We start from the raw sequence: 21,701 nt of genomic DNA, 5'->3' as shown, positions 1-21,701 counted from the left end.
TTAGCAACATGGTCCCATATCGGCTACATTTTAAGTCTGAGAAAATTTTAGTTTTTTACCTTTTTTTATTTCTGGGTAACAACATTAATAAAATTATGGACCCTCCTGTCCTGCACGTATGTATTAATTGGAGAAAGACACAGCCAAATATCCACTGGACGGATAATTCCTGAAGTCACACTTTAGTTTCCGAAGGATGAAATAAAGTCTGAAGTGGAATGGGTTTGCTTTGCTCACCTTAACAAAGTTCCAAAAATTGCAATTAGGCAGAACCAAATACAGTTTGAAGCTCTTTTGGGTCCATTAACGAGGCAACCGAAATAAATAAATAAAATAATTAATTAAACTCTTTAAAAATGTACAAATTTGAGTTTTAAAAACTCAAAATTATTGATTTAAAACGTTTCATCCAATCAGAGATGTCATTAAAAAAATTGCATCAAAAAGATTCTTTAACCCAGAGTGAATATGTTTATTTCTTGGTGTGATTTGGGGATTCTTGTGCTATCTTAGGTGACCCCACCCTTACATTACCATGTAATCCCTAAGATGACAAAGGTGGTTAAAGGTGGAAAAATTTCATGTAATCCATGGACACCAGTGAGGATCACAAATCATTTAAGAAAAAAGGTTCAGAGCACTGTCTAGTGGGTGCCTAGGATAGCACAAGGGTTACACATGAGTCAACAGGATACTGCTCCTTCCTGGAATCTTCCTCTAGTGGTTTTTGGTGGAACTGCACCATTTGTTTGTTTCCTACTATGCTCAAATTCAGGAACCCAAGATGGAGGTTTGAAGACAGAAAAATGTGACTCAAATCTTATTAACATTGATACATTACCAGATTCACCTAACATTTGAAAAACTAAAATTCTGTTTGTACGGAGTGTTTGGTTCTTTGTGTTTGGGATGATGTGTTAGAGTTTTTTGTGTGTTTTAGAGGGAGGGTGAAAAGATGGGTTGCAGAGCAAGCGTGGGAGGGGGGAGGGGGTGTTAATAAACCTTAACGTTTCAATGTTAAAGAAAGAAAAAAAAGAAAAACGTGCAAATCTGGATTTTTTTTCAATTTGCTGAATGTTCTAAATAAATTCTTGAAAATTTTTGTTTTTAGATCTGTAATACTGATCAAATGTCACAAAATAAGATTAGTTAATCATATCATATAAAAAGTTTTTAGACACTGACAGACATTTCAATATGATTTAAAGTTAAAATGAGCTTTTTTATGCATCCACAGACCTCTGAATGCACTGATTGGCTCAACTTCTCCTTATTTTGAGAGTACTTCAGTCAGACTGCCACAAATGGGAAACTGACGTAAAATCAGTGTTCAGCCCTTTTCCTGTGTGGCTGATGAACTAATTAGACGCACCAGAATGTCGAGGCAGGCGGCCTTCAGAAGCGTGATCTGATCAGCGATGGTCAGCGCCGTGAAGCCAGGCACACGTTTGGCAAACTCCACGATCTTGATAATGCACTTGGTGGCCAGCTCGCTGAACTTGTCCCACAGGCCCAGGTCCAGTCTGACCCGGTGATCTGCGCTTGAGTTCTGCAAACATAAACGCACAGACAGGGCATAATAAGATGGGGAGGGAGGGGGGCTCCAGTGCGCAGACGGCTGCTAATGATCTGCTCGGTCGCAAACACCTCCCACAGACACATGAGCTTTAGAACAGCTGCCAGCTCCACGGTGATGTGTGGAGCGAGTCAGGAGGCTTGGCCCTCAGTAATGAGGACGTCAGACGGGGGGGGCTGTACTGAAAATGATGCTCCAAGTGTGGGGTTGAGCTTTCTGCCAGTGTTGGTTACTGGTTTGAATCCCATGCTTCACAAAAGCGTGAAAGTGAAAACAGGCTCAAATGAGTCCAACAAGACTGTGTGTACATGTGTGTAGATCTGTAGGCTTATGTGTACCTCTGTGTATTTTTGCTGTGGAGATCTTTCTGTTTGAGTGTCTGCATGTGTATATTTATGTGTGTAGATGTGTATGCCTATGTGTGTACATCTATATGTTTATGTGTGTACATGTGTTTATGTGTATTGGTGTGTATGTATGGAAGCTTTTTTGCATCATAATTTGAAGTAATGTGCAATTCTCAATTGACAATTCAATTTGCAATTTGAAAATGCATTTTTCAATTGACAATTCAATATACAGTTCAGGCTTGGAATTTAAAAAAAAATCATTTTGCAATTTAGAATAAAATATAAAAATGTATAATTCAACTTGCCAATTTAAAAAATGAGAAATTGTAGTGAATCAGGAGCAGATTAAAAAATGCAGTTTGAAAAAGCTCTTCGTTATGAAGCAGCAACTTAAAGAGGCGGACTTTGCTTCATATTGATGCATCCACTTTCAGACAAATAGATCCATATAAGTCTCGTTGTCTGAGCTGGAATGTGGATCAATCTGGCGAGACTGAATGAAATATTTCGCATGTGTTGGTCCAAAAACACAAGTATGCGTGTGTGAACATTAGTTGTGTTGTGTACATGTTGACATGTTTGTATGTGAACATTTTTGGAGCCAACAGGTATGTTTATAACATTTGAGTGTGTGTGTGGACAGGCCCCGCCCCCTCTAGATTTGTATTACTTCTAAACCTCACGTAATGGTTATAAACATCCAGCCACTTGTCGCTTTATGCTGCTTCATGGTTTTGCCCCCCCCCCATAATCACCCTCCTATCCTCCCCCCTCCCCTAAAATCCCTCTCCCTTCTTCCCTCCTTTTCTTTTCCGTCTGGTCCAACACAAAAATGTTAGAAGTATAAGTAAGATGAATAAAGTTTAGTCTAAATTACAAAAGGGGTTAATTGAAATCTACACCTACTGTGTCAAAAGATTTATAATCCCTATTGTAAAAGTAGAAAAAGTGTAACACAAATCATCTGTTTGCTCAGCTGCTGGAAAGGACAAGTTAAAAAAACAAAAAACAAAGGAATGATGGGATATCAGTGGAGGCTTATTTCCCCGCCAGCAGTCCCGTCCACAACTCAGACGTGAATTTCTGATGAACTCCTGTTGCTCTGCATGAAAGATCTCCCAGAAAACCACAGTTTTTAAAATGTTGGCTAAAAATGGCATAATTGTAATTAAAAGACCACTGAAACGCTTTAAAATAGACTAAATGATGGCTGCTCATCTTGTTTCACCTGTTTGGGCGCTGATGAGCAAGAGAGATGTACGGAGTACAGAAGATGAAATAAGGCATAATTCAGAGTTGCATATTTTTGGCCTCCGTTTTTTCTTACACTCACACATGCACACACATACGCAACCCCAGTCGATTACAGCAGTCTCATAATTCAATGGAAGGAAACAAGGAAGTTGGCGGGGAATTCTAATTTCATTTGAGGACATTTATCCAAACAAATTAGACCAGAGGCTGCGTAGTGAAAACCAAGGGTGCACCAGGGGGCTCGAGTGCATGTGTATGTGTCAGGGGGGGCTATAAAGGCAGCCCAGGCCCTGCTGATGGATAGTGATGACGGACAAACTCTAATGCAGCAACTATGGCGGCGGGTCTGTGTGCTGCGCCGCCGCCTGAAGCAGACTGCTAATGCTCTCTTATTTTGTCTCTGACAGCAGCAGCTCGTTTGTCACCATCGCTGTCACTTAACTCACGGAGGAGCTGAGCCCCCGTCCTCACTAACACTGCTTTCTAAACTGGCAATGAACTCCCAAATCACTGATGACTAGGATTTGAATATTTCACCACATAATTGGAGCCTCAACTTAATCTGGGGGTGGAGGAGGGGCGCTGCTCTGGAGTTTCTAAGGAGGGAAAAACTCAAAAGCCACATTAGGATCCAATCTCCTGGAATAATGAGGAAATTGTCACAGTCTGAGACCACATTAATTACTGCTAATCCAGATTAGGGCTTTATCTGCCACTCCAGCAGACAGTAAACACGGCTGCTGTGATAAATGTGCTTCATTTTCATGGCCCCTCTACCTGCAGCTGTGATTCGGCATCAGTGCAGCCTCTTTATTTGGAAAAATCAAGAGGGATCTCAAAGGAGCTGAGAATGTGGTGAGGGCGGAGCGGAGCAGCTCTGCAGATGGGCTCATGAAGATGGAGATGTACGGCACAGCTTCGACAGCTGGGCGCAGTAAAGAGCTCAACGCCGCGCTGCATGCCAATTTGCTTCACTTTTGCATCTCTTAGCATCTCTGCTCTGAAATTTGGTGTCAGCGGCTGAATGAAGGCGTCGCTGCGACAGGAGAGACATTAGCGCGCATTACAGCTGCTACTGGAGCTCTTCATTTTTGTGTAAACACTCATTTACATGACTGATGGAGGCCATGAGGTTTCTAAAACCAGCACCACCGGATCATTAAAAAACAAAAACACCTCCGCCTCCTGCCGCTTCCTGCACAAAGGAATTGTGCGCCTCTGCCGTCAATCACAGCTCTCTCCCGCCGACTGTAATCTATATTTGTGTCATGTGAAAAACAATCAGCTCCATGCCGTCATGCCAGTCAAAGCTGCATTCTCCGTCTCATCTGCAGCCCCACCAAAGCAGATTCTTAGATCCTAACTTCACACTTTAAGGTCCTTCGGTTTGGTTAATGTTTCTGTGGAGAACGTGAGCTTCAGGCTTCAGGATGAGCATTGCTGATCTGAGTCTGTCCTTGTCAGCTCTGACTGAACCACAACCGCTCTTTCATACGCCCGGCTAACCCTGACCCGTGTTCTCTAAGTGGTTAAGTCTTGCATAGTGCATAAGTCCTTTGAGGGGTGGAGGTCCCTCTGACAGAGCTCAGATTTTAGCACGTGCAGATGTCTGCCTGAAACTCAGAGGAACGATCTCGCTGTCAGCAAAACAAACAAGATCAAACGTCAGGATTGTGAAAGGATGGTTCTTCTGGATCTGATGATTGCATTGGATTGCTGAAGCTAAGTCTATGTAAACACAAAGGCATTTCTTCTGCATCCAAAACTCTCGCATCCACCCGTAGCTTTACAAGCTTTTGCTACCGTTTTCTGGCTCTACGTACATAACGCATAGTCATTGAACACGTGTTGAAAGTTAAACCAGGTCAAACTTCGACTAAGCAGGGACTTGAATTTGGAAGTGACGAATGGACATCCATCGGTTTGTGTCAGACTGGAATTCTATGACACCATGTCTTTCACATCGGAACGGAGCTGTGAAAGGAAAAGCCTGAGGCAGAATTGCAAGATTTGCACTGCTTCGAGATATCACTCTACACCTGGTCCAACTGTAGGTAGTGGACATGTGCTAGTAAATAGAAAAAGAAAAAGAAGCCCCTCCCCACTTGTCCAGAGTGAACACCGTGGGCTATACCTGAAGAATGCACGTTTAGCACATTCTTGCGTCGCATGCCCGGAATGTCAATAGCTTTGGATGTACTCTGTGGTCACAATGCAACACAATGAACCTTGTTTCAACTATAAATTGGCCATTTTTGTGTAAACTTACAGAAACAATACAAACAATCACCTGAGCTATGATCTGAAGCGAGACTTCCTCAAGAACCCCACAGAGGAAAAACTCAGCCATGAGGGTGTGCTGAGGTCTCTGGAAGACTGCTGCTAATCAATGGTAAGAACACTCCTCAAAGATGAATGACAAAAGAGCAGATTAACTGAAGTGCTGGTTGGATTGGCTTAAAGAAGGTCTCCAATGTTGCTGGAAGTCTGGAGGACTCTGGACTCTGCCATCATTGATGTCCAGTCAATGAGTAATGATAAAAGAATCAGAGCAGGATTAGTCAACAGCACGCGCCTAAGGATCGGCGTTCACGAGGGGGATGAGAGAACAGAACAAAGGCTGGCTGCCGTCATGGGGAACAAGAGGCTTCCTCACCGTGGTGTATTTGCCCAGCTGGCAGAGGGATGGGAAAGTTTCTTGATGGGCCTTACGGATCTTTTCGATGATGGTCTCTTGCTCGGCCGACAGCTCGTAGCTCTCAGCAAGCTCCAGCTTCGGACTCTCCTTCTTCTTCTTATTGCGGTCATTTCGAACAGCTGCAGGGGAACAGAAAAGAGGAACCCTCTCAGTTTAAAAACTCAAAACATTAATGCGCCGTCCAGGTGATTCCCAATCACCTGGAGGTGTCTTCCACCAGCATCTGCCCTGGGAGAGTGTACTGACAGTGCAAGTGTAGGTGAGGCTTTCATTAAAACGGGGAACAAACTGCTGCAGGAACCTGAGAGGAGCAGCAGTCCTCTTTAGTGGGTCTCAGCGGGAGATTATTACAACGTAATCATCCCACCCCCCCACACATACACACAAAAATGATAACAGGAAGAGGGGTGGGGGGGTGGGGGGTGGAGTGTGTGTGTGTGTGTGGGGGGGGGGGGCGTCCTGCTGAGAGAACTGAGAGTCTGCTCATGAGTGACAGCCCAACAGTCCCATTTTCTGCCCCACTTTGGCAAAAACAATCATCTTCTCTGTTTACATGTTATTTGCGTGAATATGTTGCAGCCAAACACAGAAACCATGCTGAGGGGCACAAACACTGGAGGAGTCAAAGGCACTTTTCATTACCATGATGTTTTTAATAAACCAGTCAATGGTCTTTTCATCTGTTTCTCCTTTTAAACAATTTTTTTAAATGTTGCACAATCCTCTCTATTGGACCACTGGAAGATATCACTGACAACCTCAACAAACATCCAAAAGATACTTGGCGGTTTTACACCCCCATCATAATCCGATGTTCCTGACCAGAGCCGCAACACTGATCTGGTCAGATTTGCTGTGATGCATGAGCACAGTAGATGGATGCCACAGGACAAAATAACCAGTAGGGTGAGACGAGAAGCATCCGAGAACTGAACATAACAAAGGCTGTCATCAATTCCAACTTAAGTCCAACGTAAGAACTTGAAATTAGGTCGATCTTTGACCAATCAGAGACTCGGATTTGGTAGTGACGTATGGGTGGTGTCCCTTTTCATCCTTGGGAGTACCGGCCGTTTAAAAATTGATCATGAAGGACAAACTAATAATAGCAGTTTGTGCTCGGCCAGAATTATGAGTCCAAGTCTTTCACATATCGGGAGCAGAGCTGTGACAGAAAAAGCCTGGACCAAGATTCGCGAGATTTGCACCTCTTGGACATTTTGTATCAAGCCTTTTCCAACTTTAGGTGGTGGTCATGCGCTAGTAAAAAGTAGCAAAAAAAAGGAGGCCCTTTCCACTTGTCCATTATGAACACCATAGGCTATACTTGAAGAATGCACGTTTAGCACATACCCCTCCACACACACACATCTTAAGTCCAAGTGTCAACACCATAGGCTAACAACAAGAACATGTGTGAATGTAGCACAAGAGTCAGGAAAACAAACTGCAGATCAGGAACTCAGGGGCTGTTGTGGGCAACAAGGTGGGCCTGAGAAGGTGGGCAGAGCTGAGGTGTTACAAACACCAGCGTGCTGTGTGTCTAAAGCAGTGTTTCTGAACCCTGGTCCTCAGGGGATGTTCACACATCTGCCTTTGATGACTGCCATTATCAAGCTTCAGCAGATCTTAATGATGAGCTGAATGGGTACACAAAAGCAAAACGTGAGGCAAAAGCTAAACCAATTCAAAGTTTAAATGTGAAAAACATTTAAAAACGACATGTAAACAAAGTGAGGACAGAATCTGATGAGAAACTAACCCTGAAAACACACGTTCTATATCAGTGCTGTGTGCTTTTGAGCTGCTGCTGTGATCAGGAATTCCAAATCTGCAGGTTTTCAGCAAAAGCTGTGAAAAACTTTCACCACTCCAGAAGATAAGGAGTTATACTGTCAAAAACAATCTTCCTGGCAACAGTGAGTCCCCGGCTCTCAGATCTGGGATAGCCACATCCTCTCTGTATTCTCAGCCCAATGACCATCTCTGTCCTTTGCAAACCTCTTTATTGTATGAATTTGTGGGCTTGCCAATTATAGTTTTTCTCCCCCCCCCCCTTTATTTTGTTCCATCTGGTGCAGAGACAGTGGTGGCTTTGACAGGCTGCTAGCCAACCATCTGCATGCTGCCAAGCTCTGCAGAGTTTCTGGAAGCAAACAGATGCAGGACTAAATAAACACCATCTATTTGGGGCTCACATGGTTCTGCACCGGGATGGTTGCCACAGCACTTAACATGGCAGCTTACCAACACTAACCAGGTGGGTGTCGAGGACCGGCGATTAGTCTTTACTGCCAGAAGTGTAATGAAGCTGGAGAAGGAAGAAAGCACCGCAATTGGAAAAGCACAAAGACTCTTCTTCTTCACTTCCATGAAAATGAGTGGACAGAAAAACTCCCATCAGGAATATTTGGTTCTACTCTTTCTTTTGTTCACCTTTGGAGCACAAATGTTTCATGCCATTCTCAGAAAAGTCTTAAAGACCCGCTCCAATCGTCTTTTGGTCTATTTTAAGAGATTTCCCAGTGGTATTTTAATCTATCAATCTGTTATTTTCTAGGACACAGTTTCTGCAGAGCAGCAGTACTTCATTAGAAATTCGCACTCCTCAGTTCTCATCTGTTTGCTCAGTTATTGGACAGGACAAGTTAAAAAAAAAAAAAAGAATGAAATTTTACTCTGAGTTGTGGGCGGGACCATTAGTTAACACCCCCCCCCCCCCCCCGCTACTGAGAGCTCTCTGCTTACATGCTAGCTCACAGTACCTCACAGAGCAATATTGGAGCTATCCAGTCACACAGTTTTGAGCCAGATTCCAGCTCAGACGAGGAGAAGAAAGACGCACATGGATCTATATGTCTGCAAGTGGATGCATCAGAATGAAGTGAAGCGGGCAGTGTGTAGCCCACCTTTAATACAGAACTTCGTTCTTCTACTCATATGCAGCTTTGACAAGAAAAGCTCCATCTTGTTTTTGTACAGCGATCTCCTGCTATTTTGCAGTTCACCTTGTGCAGTTTTGATGACATTTTTTAAATGTGATTTTGCATGTTTTTTTGTAATAACGCACTGTGTTCTGCATTTTGATCTCCTCTGCGCCGTGTCTGCTGTGCAGAACGTGTTCAGCTGCCAAATCTTCATAAATTCTAGATTACAATCAGATCTTGATCTTTTTTTTTCATTCTATAATACTGGACTCATTTTTCCATGAGAGTTTGAACTTTGAGAGTTTAAACAAGAGAAATGTTTGGAAATGTTCATTTCTGTCTGAGAAATGTGTATAAAGTATGTAGTGAGGGGTTTTACAGTATTAAAAGATCTTAAAAAGATAAAAAAAAGTTGACTACTTTACAGATTTCACTGCTTGTGGGTTATTTTCAGAACACAACTTCTGCAATAAATGAGGGACCACTTTATTCTCAGTGTGCAGGACTAGTCGATCTTTGAGGTTCCTTTAACCCTTGTGCTATCCTAGTCATTTTAACTTTGGGAGTGGGGTCATCTAGACCCACTAGACAGTGCGCTAAACCTTTTTTTTTCAATGATTGGTGATCTTCACTGGTGTCCATGGATTACATGAAATCTTTCCACCTTTATCCACCTTTGTCATGGTAGGGAGAACACGTCAATGTAAGGGTGGGGTCATCTAAGATAGTACAAGGGTTAAAAGAATGGGGGACACACATTCTTAGATGTCCCAGTGATTTTATATTTGTCTGGTTTTTGTTCTATCTGCAACTACTAACTGCTGCAACTACTAACTTATCTTTTCTGCTCAAACTCTAAATCCCTGGAATTTGTATTCCTTGCTGTGACCTTGATGTAGCTAGACATTAACATGAACCTTTTAAGAACCTTGTTGTGCACCACCCCCTCAGTTGCCAGTGACACAAGCTATAGTGAGCCTGCAGTGCTTAACGGCCATGGATTTTCCTCAGCATATGACACAGTCATCATTGGGCATGTAGGGGGTAAACCTGAGGACATCAAAACATCATTTCAGTCAGACCACTCATGCAGTAGCCAATGATTTATTTTTCAGATTTTTTTTAGTTTGGCATTAGGCTCCGTTCAGATACAATAAAACAAGATCTTCCATAAAAAACTACCCCTAACAGAGCTCACAGGTGGAAGCCGGGGAGGAGGGTGGGGCCACAGACGCAGCGCTCGTGGAAATGGATGACAGAGGATGTGCAGCACACACCTAGTCCATTAAATAGGTTGCAGAACAGGTGAGGTAATTGGGCTGAACCATCTACGGGAAGATGTAAACAGGTAAACGCACTACTACCAGCCTGAAATTCTCCAAAGGTCGTTCATCTTTTTCACGACTCCTCTGTTGAGGTGTAAAACAGCAAACGTGGTTGGGGGAACACCTCCTGCGAGTCCAATGGGCTATGAAGGGGACTTGAGCCATAAATGCTGAGGCAATCAAAAGATGTCAGTAACCTGTGAAACTGTTGTCACAGCTCCATTTTCTCTGAGGACCTCCTTAGCTGCAGTGATGAAGATTTACCAACAACCAGGAACAAAACATGGAGTCATTTTTTAAAATTTGTCTACATTTGTAATTATGCATCAAAAGGATCCTAACATTTTTTTTTAAGCAGGACAGTTGTACATGTTCTCTTTGATACAGCCTGAAGTTTAGGGCCCGTTTCATGACATTTTTGGTTTGAAAAAAAAGCTTAACTCAATCAATTCTGACTGGGATATTATTTCTAACCAATCAGGAGAAAGAGTAAGAGAGAATTGACAGTTTTTCTCCACTACTTTGATTGAATCAACCTGAATGAATCAAAATCTTTACAGATGAGTCTTCTTACAAGAAGACTCATCTGTGGCTGTGACAGCTGTGGCTGTGACAGCTGTAAAGCATGGAGGAGGAAGGATAATGATGTGGACCTAGATTTTATTCAGAAGCTAGAGCTCAGATAATATTTGGACGTATTATGAATTTCATGTTTGGCACCAGCTGAGCAGCGGTGTTCGCGGCCTTTCTGCAGAAACTGGCCTCACTTTGGACCAGCTGGAGGACGAGCAGGTGTTTCTATCTCAACGCATTGCGCTAGAATGAAAAGAAACCAGGACACCTTTGTCCACAGACTTTCCACAGTGAAACTTACACTCTTTGGACATTCCCACTGCAAAGCACTTCTGCAGGCGGCAGTACTGACAGCGGTTCCTTGTCACCTTGTTGATGATGCAGTTCTTGTCCCGGTGACACGTGTACACCATGTTCTTCTGGATGCTTCGGCGGAAGAAGCCCTGAAGAGACAGACAGAAGAAGGAGGAGGGAAATGAACATTTTAAATCGGATTCTTTTGCAGCTGAAATCCCCGGGACACACAGCAGGCTCTCTCTTCTACATCTGTGTTACTTTAAAAAACAAACAAACAGTTAATCAAATATTGTGTTGTCTTTTACAGCTCTCAACCGTATCTTTTGCAGTTATTTTTTCACGTTTTTTATGTAAGAATCTAGAATTTTACCATCAAAAGTGCAATCTATGTTCCCTGTAACCCTTGTGCTATCTTAGATGACCCCACCCTTGCATTGATGTGTTATTCCTACCATGACAAAGGTGGATAAAGGTGGAAAGATTTCATGTAATCCATGGACACCAGTGAAGATCACAAATCATTGAAGAAAAAAAGGTTCAGCGCACTGTCTAGTGGGTCTAGATCACCCAACTCCCAATGTTAAAGTGCCTAGGATAGCACAAGGGTTAAATGAGAGAACAGTTTTTCCTAAAGCAACTTATACATATTTTAAAATAGAAAAGTATCCTTTTTTTTTACATCAAGTGTATATTTTTATCGTCAGTGCTGCTCTGCCTGATTCAACCACAGAACTGAAAACGCACTATCATTTATCCATTTGAAACCTGAAAACTAAAATCGAGAGTCACAAAAATATATGCAGAAAAGTTTCCATATTTAATAAATGCTTTAAGCTTCCTGCAAAAAGACACCCAGAACCCTGAGTCAGTTTGAATTCTTGATTCTACAATTTTGGCTTCTGGTCGTTAAAATCCTTTAACCCACTTTTGCCAAACTCTGGCCCGCGGGTTAAATTTGGCCCGCAGTGTAATTATAATTGGCCCGCAAGATCATATCAAATGTGCATTAGAGCTGGCCCGCAGTATATTTTGTACCGCTAATACTACAAATCCCACAATGATTTCCTAGTATGTTGGCACTGTCGAAATCGGCAAGCGCTCCCTTTTTCTGTTGACGGTCATTGACAGCCATGCTCCAGTCACATTGGGCAAATGAATTTCACCCTCCACAAAAATGGCCAAACAATGATGGACGACAGGAGCTTTCAAGACAGGTGGGAGGCAGATTATCTGTTCATGAATATAAAGGACAGGCCTGTTTGGGTTGTGTGCGGAGCTAACATGGCTGTAACGAAAGAATATAACATAAGAAGCCACTATATGAAAACGTTAAACATAACTTTTCGCAGTTAATTTTTCAATAACTGTTGAGTTTGGCCCGTGACTTTACTTCACTGTTTCATTTTGGCCCACTGTGAATTTAAGTTTGACACCCCTGCTCTGACCTGTATGTCATGGTTCTAGGTTCATTTTCGGTCCTTGCACATCAACCATTTTATTTCCTTAAACTGGCAGCCCCCCACCCCCCCACCCCAAACTCAGAGAGACAGAAAAGCAGAAACAGGAAGTGTGTGTATGGGGGGGTGGAGGGGGTGGAGTTGTAGGTTCTTTGAATGGATCTGTCATTGATGTGAAGCCTCCCAAACTGATGGGGTGTCATCCAGCCCTTTGTTTGCAGGCGTTTTTGTCTGAGGTTAAGTCTCCATTTAGCACAGTCATCTCTGACAGATGGGACCTTGCCTGTCATTAGTGGTTGTGGGGGGTACGGGTGGGGGGTGCGCGATGGGTGACAGATTAGATCACAAAACTGAAACGGCAGACTCTGTGGCCTGCCTCATCACCACCTGAAGCATCTATCACCCACTGTGCCCCCCCTCCCTCAGTGTCAGAGATGCTGTCTAAATGGAATTGAGTCTGAACGGTAATGCCTCATGAACGATCCGAGGTGCCCCCCCCCCCCCCCCCCCCCCCCCCCCAGTTTGTATCACTCATTTTCCTGATAGAGGCCTTTATCCTGACTGACGGAAGCGAGACGGGTCTGCAGAAATCACATGTGAGCTGTGATGGATGACAACTTGGGGGGGTAAAACATCCAAGGCTGCTCAGGTACTTCAGTTCAATCCCTGGTGCTGTATAAAGTCAGGGGGGGTGGTCTCAGACCAACAGCTGAAGTGACCTCTGTGAGCTTCAGCTGGGAGACAAAGATTTATGGACAGCTCAAGGATGGGACTGACGGAGTGACTGACATATCAGACTGAAGGTTGGCAGTGTTTGAACTTAAGAAAGTCCAAGTGAAGTTAAAAGTTTTAATACTGGGAACACGTTCCAGAGAACAAATGGTTTTAGTGTGAAAGTCTGCATCAATAACACAGAGAAACAAACATAAAACCACATTTAAAGGCCCTATATCATGGAAATCAACTTCTGAGTATGTTATAATGTTAATTCCTCACAAAAAACAACCCCAAAGCAGTATTTTGAACCAATCACGCATTTCTGAGCATCCCTTTAAAAAAACCTGCACTCTGAGCACCAGCCCCTCCCAGTCCACAAACATGAGAAAGTTCTCACACAGTGATGTCACAAGGTGAGGAACAGCCCCTTTGAGGAACAGTCTGCACTGCCAGCACTGCCCCCAGGCTGGAACTTGCAGTGATCGGCAAATCCGCTCTCATTTCATATGCACAGCCTTTTTTTTGCAAAAAGACAAATGTTGTTGCTTTCCGTGGGTGAAACACAGACACGTTCCCGAAGTTGACGTCATGAAAAAGGCGGGACTCACAAGGAGAGAAAGGCGGTGCCTCAGAGATCGAGTCTTCTTACTTCCGGGTAGGAAAATTAACTCCCAAAAATAATTAATTTCCTATAAAATGTGTTCTTTATTGTGGAAAAGGTAATATATTATCATATGTATGGATATAGTTTACTCTGAAAGGCATAAGAAAAGCACAATATATGCCTTGTAAAGAGATTATTTTCTTTGTGTCTTGGACTGTAGATTGAAGATTGAAACATTTGTTTTGGTTTAGTCAGTTTAAAGAGAATTTTTTTGTATTTTTACTTATCATAGTTTCATAGTTTCTTCAGGTAAACCTGTAATTAACTTGGTTAGGTTCATAGACTGATTGACAGATTGATCCTGACCAAATATTATTTTTGCTTGCCTTAAGATGTCATCATAAAATCTTGAACATAAAACAACATGTAAATGTCATAAAACTGATGAAAACAATATGAAACGACTAAAAAACAACAACAATAATTAAAAAATAACAACACTGAAAAGACATTTAAAATGACAAAAAATGAGCTAGAAAACATAGAAAAAGAAAAAAACACAAGACAAAGATGACACAAAGAAACTCAGAAAAGACACAGATTTGGAAGAAACATGGAATGAAGACGTGTCTGTATTTTATCTCCAGCAGTAGCAGCTGAAAACCCCTAATGCTGAGTTTGTGTGTGGAGCTGACCCAGAGGGGACAACCTGCTGGGACAGAGCCTTGTTATAGTAATGAAAGGGGGGATCGGGTGTTGGAGCGGCGGTGGCTCGGACCTTCTCACTTACAGATTAAAAACGAAAGTGCTGCTCATTCACTATTCATCTTCAGTCCAACCCCCCCTCCACCCCTCCCGTCCTTGTCGGCCAGACCTGAGTGAGAGGGAGGGGGCAGAGCAGGGGATCAGCTTTCACTCTTAATTGTGCCGACATCTTATCACCGCTGAAGAAAAACAAGAGGATGCTGAAGAACTAGCTTGTGTGAGTTTGTGTGTGTGTTTTTGTGTGTGGGTGGGGTCTGTGTGCCAAAGAAGCAACCTTTCTCCAGTCTGTAAAATCCACCCGAACAAACCTGGCTAGACTCAAAGAGTAAGGTAGAGGTTCCTGTTTGTAACCCAACAGAACCACAAAGACAGGTTCTGGTTCTCCTTTAGGTTCTGAGGCCCAAGAGGGTGAAAGAAGAACACACTCTCTCTCCCTCAGGTGAACCTGAGCCCTCTTCTCATTATGCTGACATAGACTGCTGCAGGTTCAGCTCCCGATTGACATGTGTCCTTAGGCAAGACAAAACAGCGAAAGAGTTAGTCGCCCGACACAGAAGATGCTGCTTCAAGGGAAAAGTTTGCTGCAGGCTTGAAGTTCCTTATTTTTCTGCTGAACTTCACTTGAACTTGGAAAGAAATGCCAACTCTGCAGTCCAAAAATATCCTTGCCAGCTCTTAAAAAATGTTTTTTTCTGACAGAATGAGGATTTTCTAGGAAACCCACTTTACTGTCTTCTGTGGTTACATAGATTTTTTGATATTTTGTTGAGGTGTTTTGTAACTTCTGAACTTTATTAAGGGTAATAATGACCCTCCATCCTCAGAAACTGTTTTTGTTTGAAACTTTAAGAGTCTCTTGGGCTTGTGGGTTCCCCTCTTTGCTTACGAGGACCCTCCTTCAGGAATAGGGAGGTTGAGGTTTGGACATTGATGGGGTCAATGTTGCTTTTTGCTTCTTCTCCAAGTCATTCTGCTGCTATGTTAGCTCCATAGTTCTTCAGACAGTCCAAGCATAGATTTAACTGTCACAGATTACATAGGAACTCATGTTGAGTCCACCTCTAGCAGGACAGTCCCACACAATAACTCCTCCACCGCCGTGCTTCACAGTAGATAGGAGGAGAACAACCAGATATTTTTAATCAATGCTTTAAAACAAATTTTCCTGTATTTTATGTTAAATATCTTATCAAGTGAGATAATTCCTGGACAGCGTCTGCATCTGTTGCGATGGGTGGACTAAGTAGTATAAAAATCTCCGACTGAGCAGAGGTTGCAGAATTTCGACCTGATTTGGGGAATGTGGATGAAGTTGCTGCAACATTTCAGGCCAGTAGGCAGCTTGGAGGAGCAAACAAAGAGCTCAGTGACAGGGGAGCGAGCATTCAGAGGTTGCGGTCCCTCGCTTGTCAAAGCAGTTCCATCACGCTAATCCCATGGTGTCAGCACCTCAGGGCCAACAAGTGGAAGACAGAAAGAGGAGGAGCTCCACGTTCAGACTTTTGTCTATATCCTCTAAGACCTGTCAGCCCTGCCGACATGCGTGCACTTTCAAGCAACCCCCCTCCTCCCTGCACACACACACAAAGTTCTATCTGGGCATTTTTGAGATTATGCAAACTAATCTGACACATTGTTTTCAAGATGCACTGCAGCGGAGCAGTTCCCCCCCAACTCTGGGTTGAGACATGTCCCAGAGTCTGGATCACTTCAAACTGCTGATCCAGAACCCAGCAGCTGAGCTCCTTACAGCCCGAAATCTTCACAGCTGCCTGGATCTACTGGTCAATTGCTTTTGCTGCTGGAAATCACCCTGAACGAGACACTCCACCTCTATGACTTTGGAGCACTTCCTGACTTTTGATCGCTGTCATCTTCTACATATGCATGATCTTCTGCGGGTCCATCTGTCTTTTTTACTAATTCAAATGAATTTGTCGTAAGCTGGGTGGAGGGGCCTGAACCCTAAGAGTCTGTGCTGGAAGAGAACATCAGAAGTTTCAATGAGCTGCAGGACTCGAGGATTGAGCTCAGGCCTCTGATCAGACTGCCAAATATTGCCACCCATGGCAATGCACACTCAAGCAGCCACTTCCAATGAAATGTCACGTAAACGTCACTTTCGGCCATTAACGATTAAAACTCTCGCATTCATACATAGCTATGCAAGTTCGTACAATCGTAAGTACAAAACACGCGTTGCCAGCTAAACCAGGTCAAACTTTGACCAATCAGGGAGAAATGGAAGTACAGGCACTGCTGGAAGCGGCCGTCATCCACTTTGACATTTCACACCAAGCCTCTTCCAAATGTGGGTGGTGGACATGCACTGGTAAACTGCAGAAAAGGAAAAAGAAGAAGAAGCCCCTCCCTGCTTGTCCAGTGTGGTCATCATGGGCTTTACTAGTAACATGCCGGTGCTTTGCTTATTAAATTCAACACATAACACTAAAAAGTTTGCTTTAGTAATGGTTAGATCAGACTAAATCCAGAAATGTTCACATTTTGTTAAAACATTTATATCAGTCTGCAGTTTCCAGCAGCTCATTACGTGGACACTTCTGCCCGGTAAATGTTCCTCTGTATGAACTTCCTTGAGTGGGCAGCAGAACTATGCATCACCTGAGCTTTGCTGCTTTCACCTGATTCTCCTGCAATGTGAAGGTACGGTTGCTTAGCAACAGCAGCTAGAAGTGCTGGGGAGGCAGATTTCTAAAAGTGTAAGGTTGGAGAACATTGCTCAGGAGGTTCTGAATTCCAAATTCCAAACCCAATCGGGATGCCTCGCATTCCCGAAGCCCTGCGGCCGACGGAGCAGTGAGGAGTGGCGCCAACAAATACAAACGCCAGCGAACCAGAAAAACCAAGATGAGCTCTGCCAGCAGAAAAAGTAAAAAAGCCTAAATGATGTGTTTCATGCTTGAGGATCATGGTGTTTCTCAGCTCTGCTGCCCCCTGATCCCACCTGCACTGATGACAGCTATGAAACAAAAATACTGAGCAAAACAAGGGGATCTCAGTTGAAGGGGACTATTAGGATTCTCATTTATTCAGGTTGTGTTTCACAGGATTCTGTTCTTCATACCAACTGGAGCTGCTCATCTCAGTTGCTTTCTCAGTTCTTTATTGCCCTGTAGAACAGAATCCCATGCCAGTCTTTCCATTTTTCCAGGTTTCTGATGTTTCGTTTGTCTCCAGACTGACCTTTGACCTCCATCTAGCAGCTTGAGCATCTGCCTCAACTCCCAGGTTTGTCTGCATCAAATGTGATGAAACAACTTGAGGTTGAAATATCTGAAGGACAGATTCTTGTTGTGCAGACCTTAGATTCAAGCAAATTTAACTGGTCGCACTTTCTTCAAGTTTTTTTTGCCCAGACACCGAATTTAAGAGAAAGTTTAAGGAAAGTTTCCTTCTGCTGCCAAAAATGCAGAAAAATGAGTACATGGGCCAAGGAAAGCCACATTTAAAGAATTTGTCCTTAGATTTAGCCGTCTTTTCGTTTGTTGCTCGTTTTTGTTCTTTATTTGTTTTTTTGACCAAATGGAGCAGCTGGATAAATAAGAGAAGGACCTGAAGATGACTTGAAGCTGCAGTTTGACCTTCAGGGCATCTCATCTCTATGACATCTTCTGTTGCAATGCTGCAGTTCATTTGATGCAAACTAAAAAGCAGGTGGAGCTTCAAGAAAGCACAAAAAGGTACGACTGTAGTCTGGAGCCCTGACCTGGGGATTGAACCTGCAGTGTTCAGGATAGGAGCCTGTAAAAAATTTCACTTTCACAAGTCTATGGTTTCAGACTCAGGAAGCAGTTTTTATTTTATATATGAAGAGCAGGTCCTACCTTGCAGCCCTCACATGCACTGACACCATAGTGGTATCCAGAGGACTTGTCCTGGCAGACGAAGCAGGGCTTGTAGACTCGGGGAGGCGGCGGTGGGGACGGTGGGCTGGGGACCAACTCCTCAGAACTGGTGCTGTGGGTTTCGATGGCTGTTGGGGACGCAAAACAGATCATGAGAGAACAAACTACCTTGCGATATTTTGATATTTTCATTTGCAAACAAGACATGCATTTCTTGAAATGCCTTTTGCAGTAAATCTGAACTTTTTCTTATTGAAAAGTTACTTTTGATTATTTTTTTTAAGTCAGAGTGAAATGAAAAGGAGAGAGTCGACCAGATGTGGAGAAAGGAGTTAAAAAAACATTTGTAGGAGAGATGAAGGCTAACAGAGGGGAAGGGGTAGAAGCTGGAGAGCACAGAAGACAGTAAAAGTTGCTTGAGGCTTAACATCATGAGAGTAAAGAATACCTGCTTAAGAAGGGCTTCAATTTCTACACAAACAATCCCACATTTAAAGGCATCACCTGCACAAACACATATTCATACAGATCTGCACGAACAACTGTACATCAAGCTAACACACATGCACACATCTGTGTATAAACACAAATATTTCTGTTCTTCATACATCATCTTTTTTTGCATGCATACACACATTTGTTTTTGTGCATAGGTGAGCAGGCAGGTGTGTTCAGGTGAATGTGAGAAAAACGATGATGTTACTGAATGGAGAATGGAAGCTGGAAGTTTGCTGGCGTTCACCAAAGCCACCATTTAAAAGGACCAGGAAGACAGCCACAAGAGTCCCCACCACCAGACAGGAAAAGGGTGAGGGAATAATTTTAGGCTGTTTTTTTTAGCCTGGGTTTTCAGTCCAAAATCCCACATGTGCACAAAGACTCAATCTGCCCAGATGAGAGGCCTGTCACCACTTAGTTCTGGAAATTCCCCAAACCAGCCCCATAGGGTGGAGGCCTGGAACAAAACAACCATCCCTGCACCAGCTTCTGGCCCCTTCAACATGGAATGGTTAGAGGACAGAGGATCTCTAGTGACTTTCCTCCCTGTGCGATGTGTGCATTGTGCGATCGAACTGAGGGTTTTTACTAAAATATGGCATTGAAATTTTGCTGGTGACAGTTTTTGTGGAATCAAAAATAGTTAAGGAAGGGATGGATGCTGATACATGCAAAAGCGTTTGGGGAAGATGCCTCTGCCAAGTAGTGAACCCTCAAGGTGTGTCCCGGGGTGGCCCAGATGAAATGTCATAAGAAATAAAACTGGTTGTGTTTAAAACCTAAATTCAGGAGAGGTTTAACACCCTCCAAAGCAATCAGACCATCAGATAACCAGCTCTGGAATGGACCAGGCCCAAACATGCCAATAAAGGGGTGTCGCTGTAATCCTTCTATTACTGTCAGTGTAAGGGAGGTTGCTGTGCTGGTTTGGGCTTCGGGGTTCTTCTGTTCAAGTTTGTTTTATGAAATCAACTATAACAATAAAAGGAAAGGATTCACATTAAAGATGGCGAATCATGGCATTGACATTGAAGGAGGGGCACCCCATCATTTCACCCTCATCATAGTCACCACCTCCACTCTGTTCAAAATATACTGCTGCTTCATAAACAGCACAACCTCCTGCAAACAGATGGACCTAGAACTGTAGATACTTGACAGCTTCTAAACATAGTTTGCATGCTCAGTCTGTGCTCTACCATGTGAGCATGCTCGGTGCATGCTCATCAGAGCAGTTTTTCCACGTCCTGCTTGATCAAACTTACACTCTGCATGCTCACATTCACAGAAAGCTCCATTACAGACATGAGGCCGCTGACAGAGATGCGTGCACGGCTGTGTCAGTGTGCACGGCCGGGCGAGGAGCTGCCACAGAAAAATGTGAACCCTTAGCCTCTGGCTGAACCTGCTGGGGGGGTGGAACAGGAAAGCACACACTCCCTGCTGGAGGTTGCGGCTGAATGAGGGGAAACAGGAGAGAGCAGCTCTGGTCTCTGCCTCCCCCTCCGTGACAGAAGCCGCTGGCATAAGGCACACAGCAGCCTTCTTCTCAGCCGAGTAGACCAGGCACTGGTCTGATCTTCGTCACCACAGATCTAGAATTTTGATTTGAAAACTGCAGAAACCAAGCTAGGCTGGGGGTTTCATCCTCCTAACTCAGCAACTGAATGGCATAGATCCTTTGAGTGTCGATGTGGATGAGTGGCATCATCTACTACACCATGTGTATCAACTATTTCCAACTTTCTCTTCACTTCCCTACAGCGACAAAAACTTGTATACCTCAGATTGTCTTTAATGCTTTAAGATCATTTCGGTGCTGCAGTGAAACCACAATTGCGTCATAAGCGGCAGCTCTTTGGTTTGTTCAAAAACATGTTTATATCAGCTCTGAAAGTTATGAACATTCAGGAGATAATTTTTTTTTTAGGAATTTTACTTGACAATGACCTTCCAAGAAGCAAAATCGCAGGATTAACATAATCCATTCATAAATCCTTGTATCTTTTATCCTGTTATTAGCATTTCACCACAAGATGCAACTTCAAATGAATGTGGAGATATTGATGCTGATAAACATGGCGACATTAGTTTTCTGCTCCATGTGCCAGACTTTTCCTTTACTATGACTTCATCTCAAGTACCTTGTCAGTAGAAGGCGCTGTGATGTAACTTTGCTGAACCAAACACAATATTCCACACTTTGTTTAAGGATCTTCAAGGAGACATGAAAGGTTGTTTTGACATTGAACTAAAAAAAAACTACATTTGGGAAGTGCAAACTTGAATGCATCGTTTACACACTTTGATACACTACTGCATACATTTAAATGAAGTGTACACTTTACTGCACGTATTTGAACGCACCTCAGTGCATTTTTTACTTTACTGCAGACAGCTGAACGCATCGTTTACAATACTGAGCACACTGCAATGCAGCTTTGGACACTTGAATGCATCTTTTACATTACTGCACACGCTTTAATGCATTATATATTTCACTGCACACACTTCAGCACATCGTTTACATTACTGCACATACTTCACTGCATTTTGCCCCAATACTTTAGAGCTTTGCCCCAATGTCCCTAACAAAAACCAATGTAAAGACACAGACCCATTCACCCAGTCACAGACCCATTCACACACTGGTGGCAGGGTGGGGTTCAGTGTCTTGCTCAAGGACACATTGACTCATGAGTGTGCAAGGCAGGAATCAAACCTGCAATATTATGATCATGGGTGGACCGCCCTACCGCTGCACCACGGCCGCCTAATGTGCCACAAGGTTCTT

General features: G+C 43.3%; 1 protein-coding gene across 2 annotated transcripts in view; it reads right to left on the bottom strand.

The window, feature by feature from the left end:
* rarb (retinoic acid receptor beta) overlaps positions 1 to 21,701 on the bottom strand; it is an 85,149-nt gene that overhangs the window by 7,769 nt on the left and 55,679 nt on the right. For both annotated transcript variants that reach the window (XM_020707234.2, XM_004074300.4), the window contains 4 exons: positions 18,389 to 18,537; positions 11,005 to 11,146; positions 5,837 to 5,997; positions 1,373 to 1,549 (listed from right to left, as the gene is read on the bottom strand). In XM_020707234.2, coding sequence (XP_020562893.1) covers positions 1,373 to 1,549; positions 5,837 to 5,997; positions 11,005 to 11,146; positions 18,389 to 18,537 — 629 coding nt within the window. The remainder of the gene's footprint in view (positions 1 to 1,372; positions 1,550 to 5,836; positions 5,998 to 11,004; positions 11,147 to 18,388; positions 18,538 to 21,701) is intronic.

Source organism: Oryzias latipes, chromosome 11 (assembly GCF_002234675.1).
Source record: "Oryzias latipes chromosome 11, ASM223467v1".
NCBI classification, from domain to species: domain Eukaryota; kingdom Metazoa; phylum Chordata; class Actinopteri; order Beloniformes; family Adrianichthyidae; genus Oryzias; species Oryzias latipes.
This window is presented reverse-complemented; position numbering and strand designations above follow the sequence as displayed.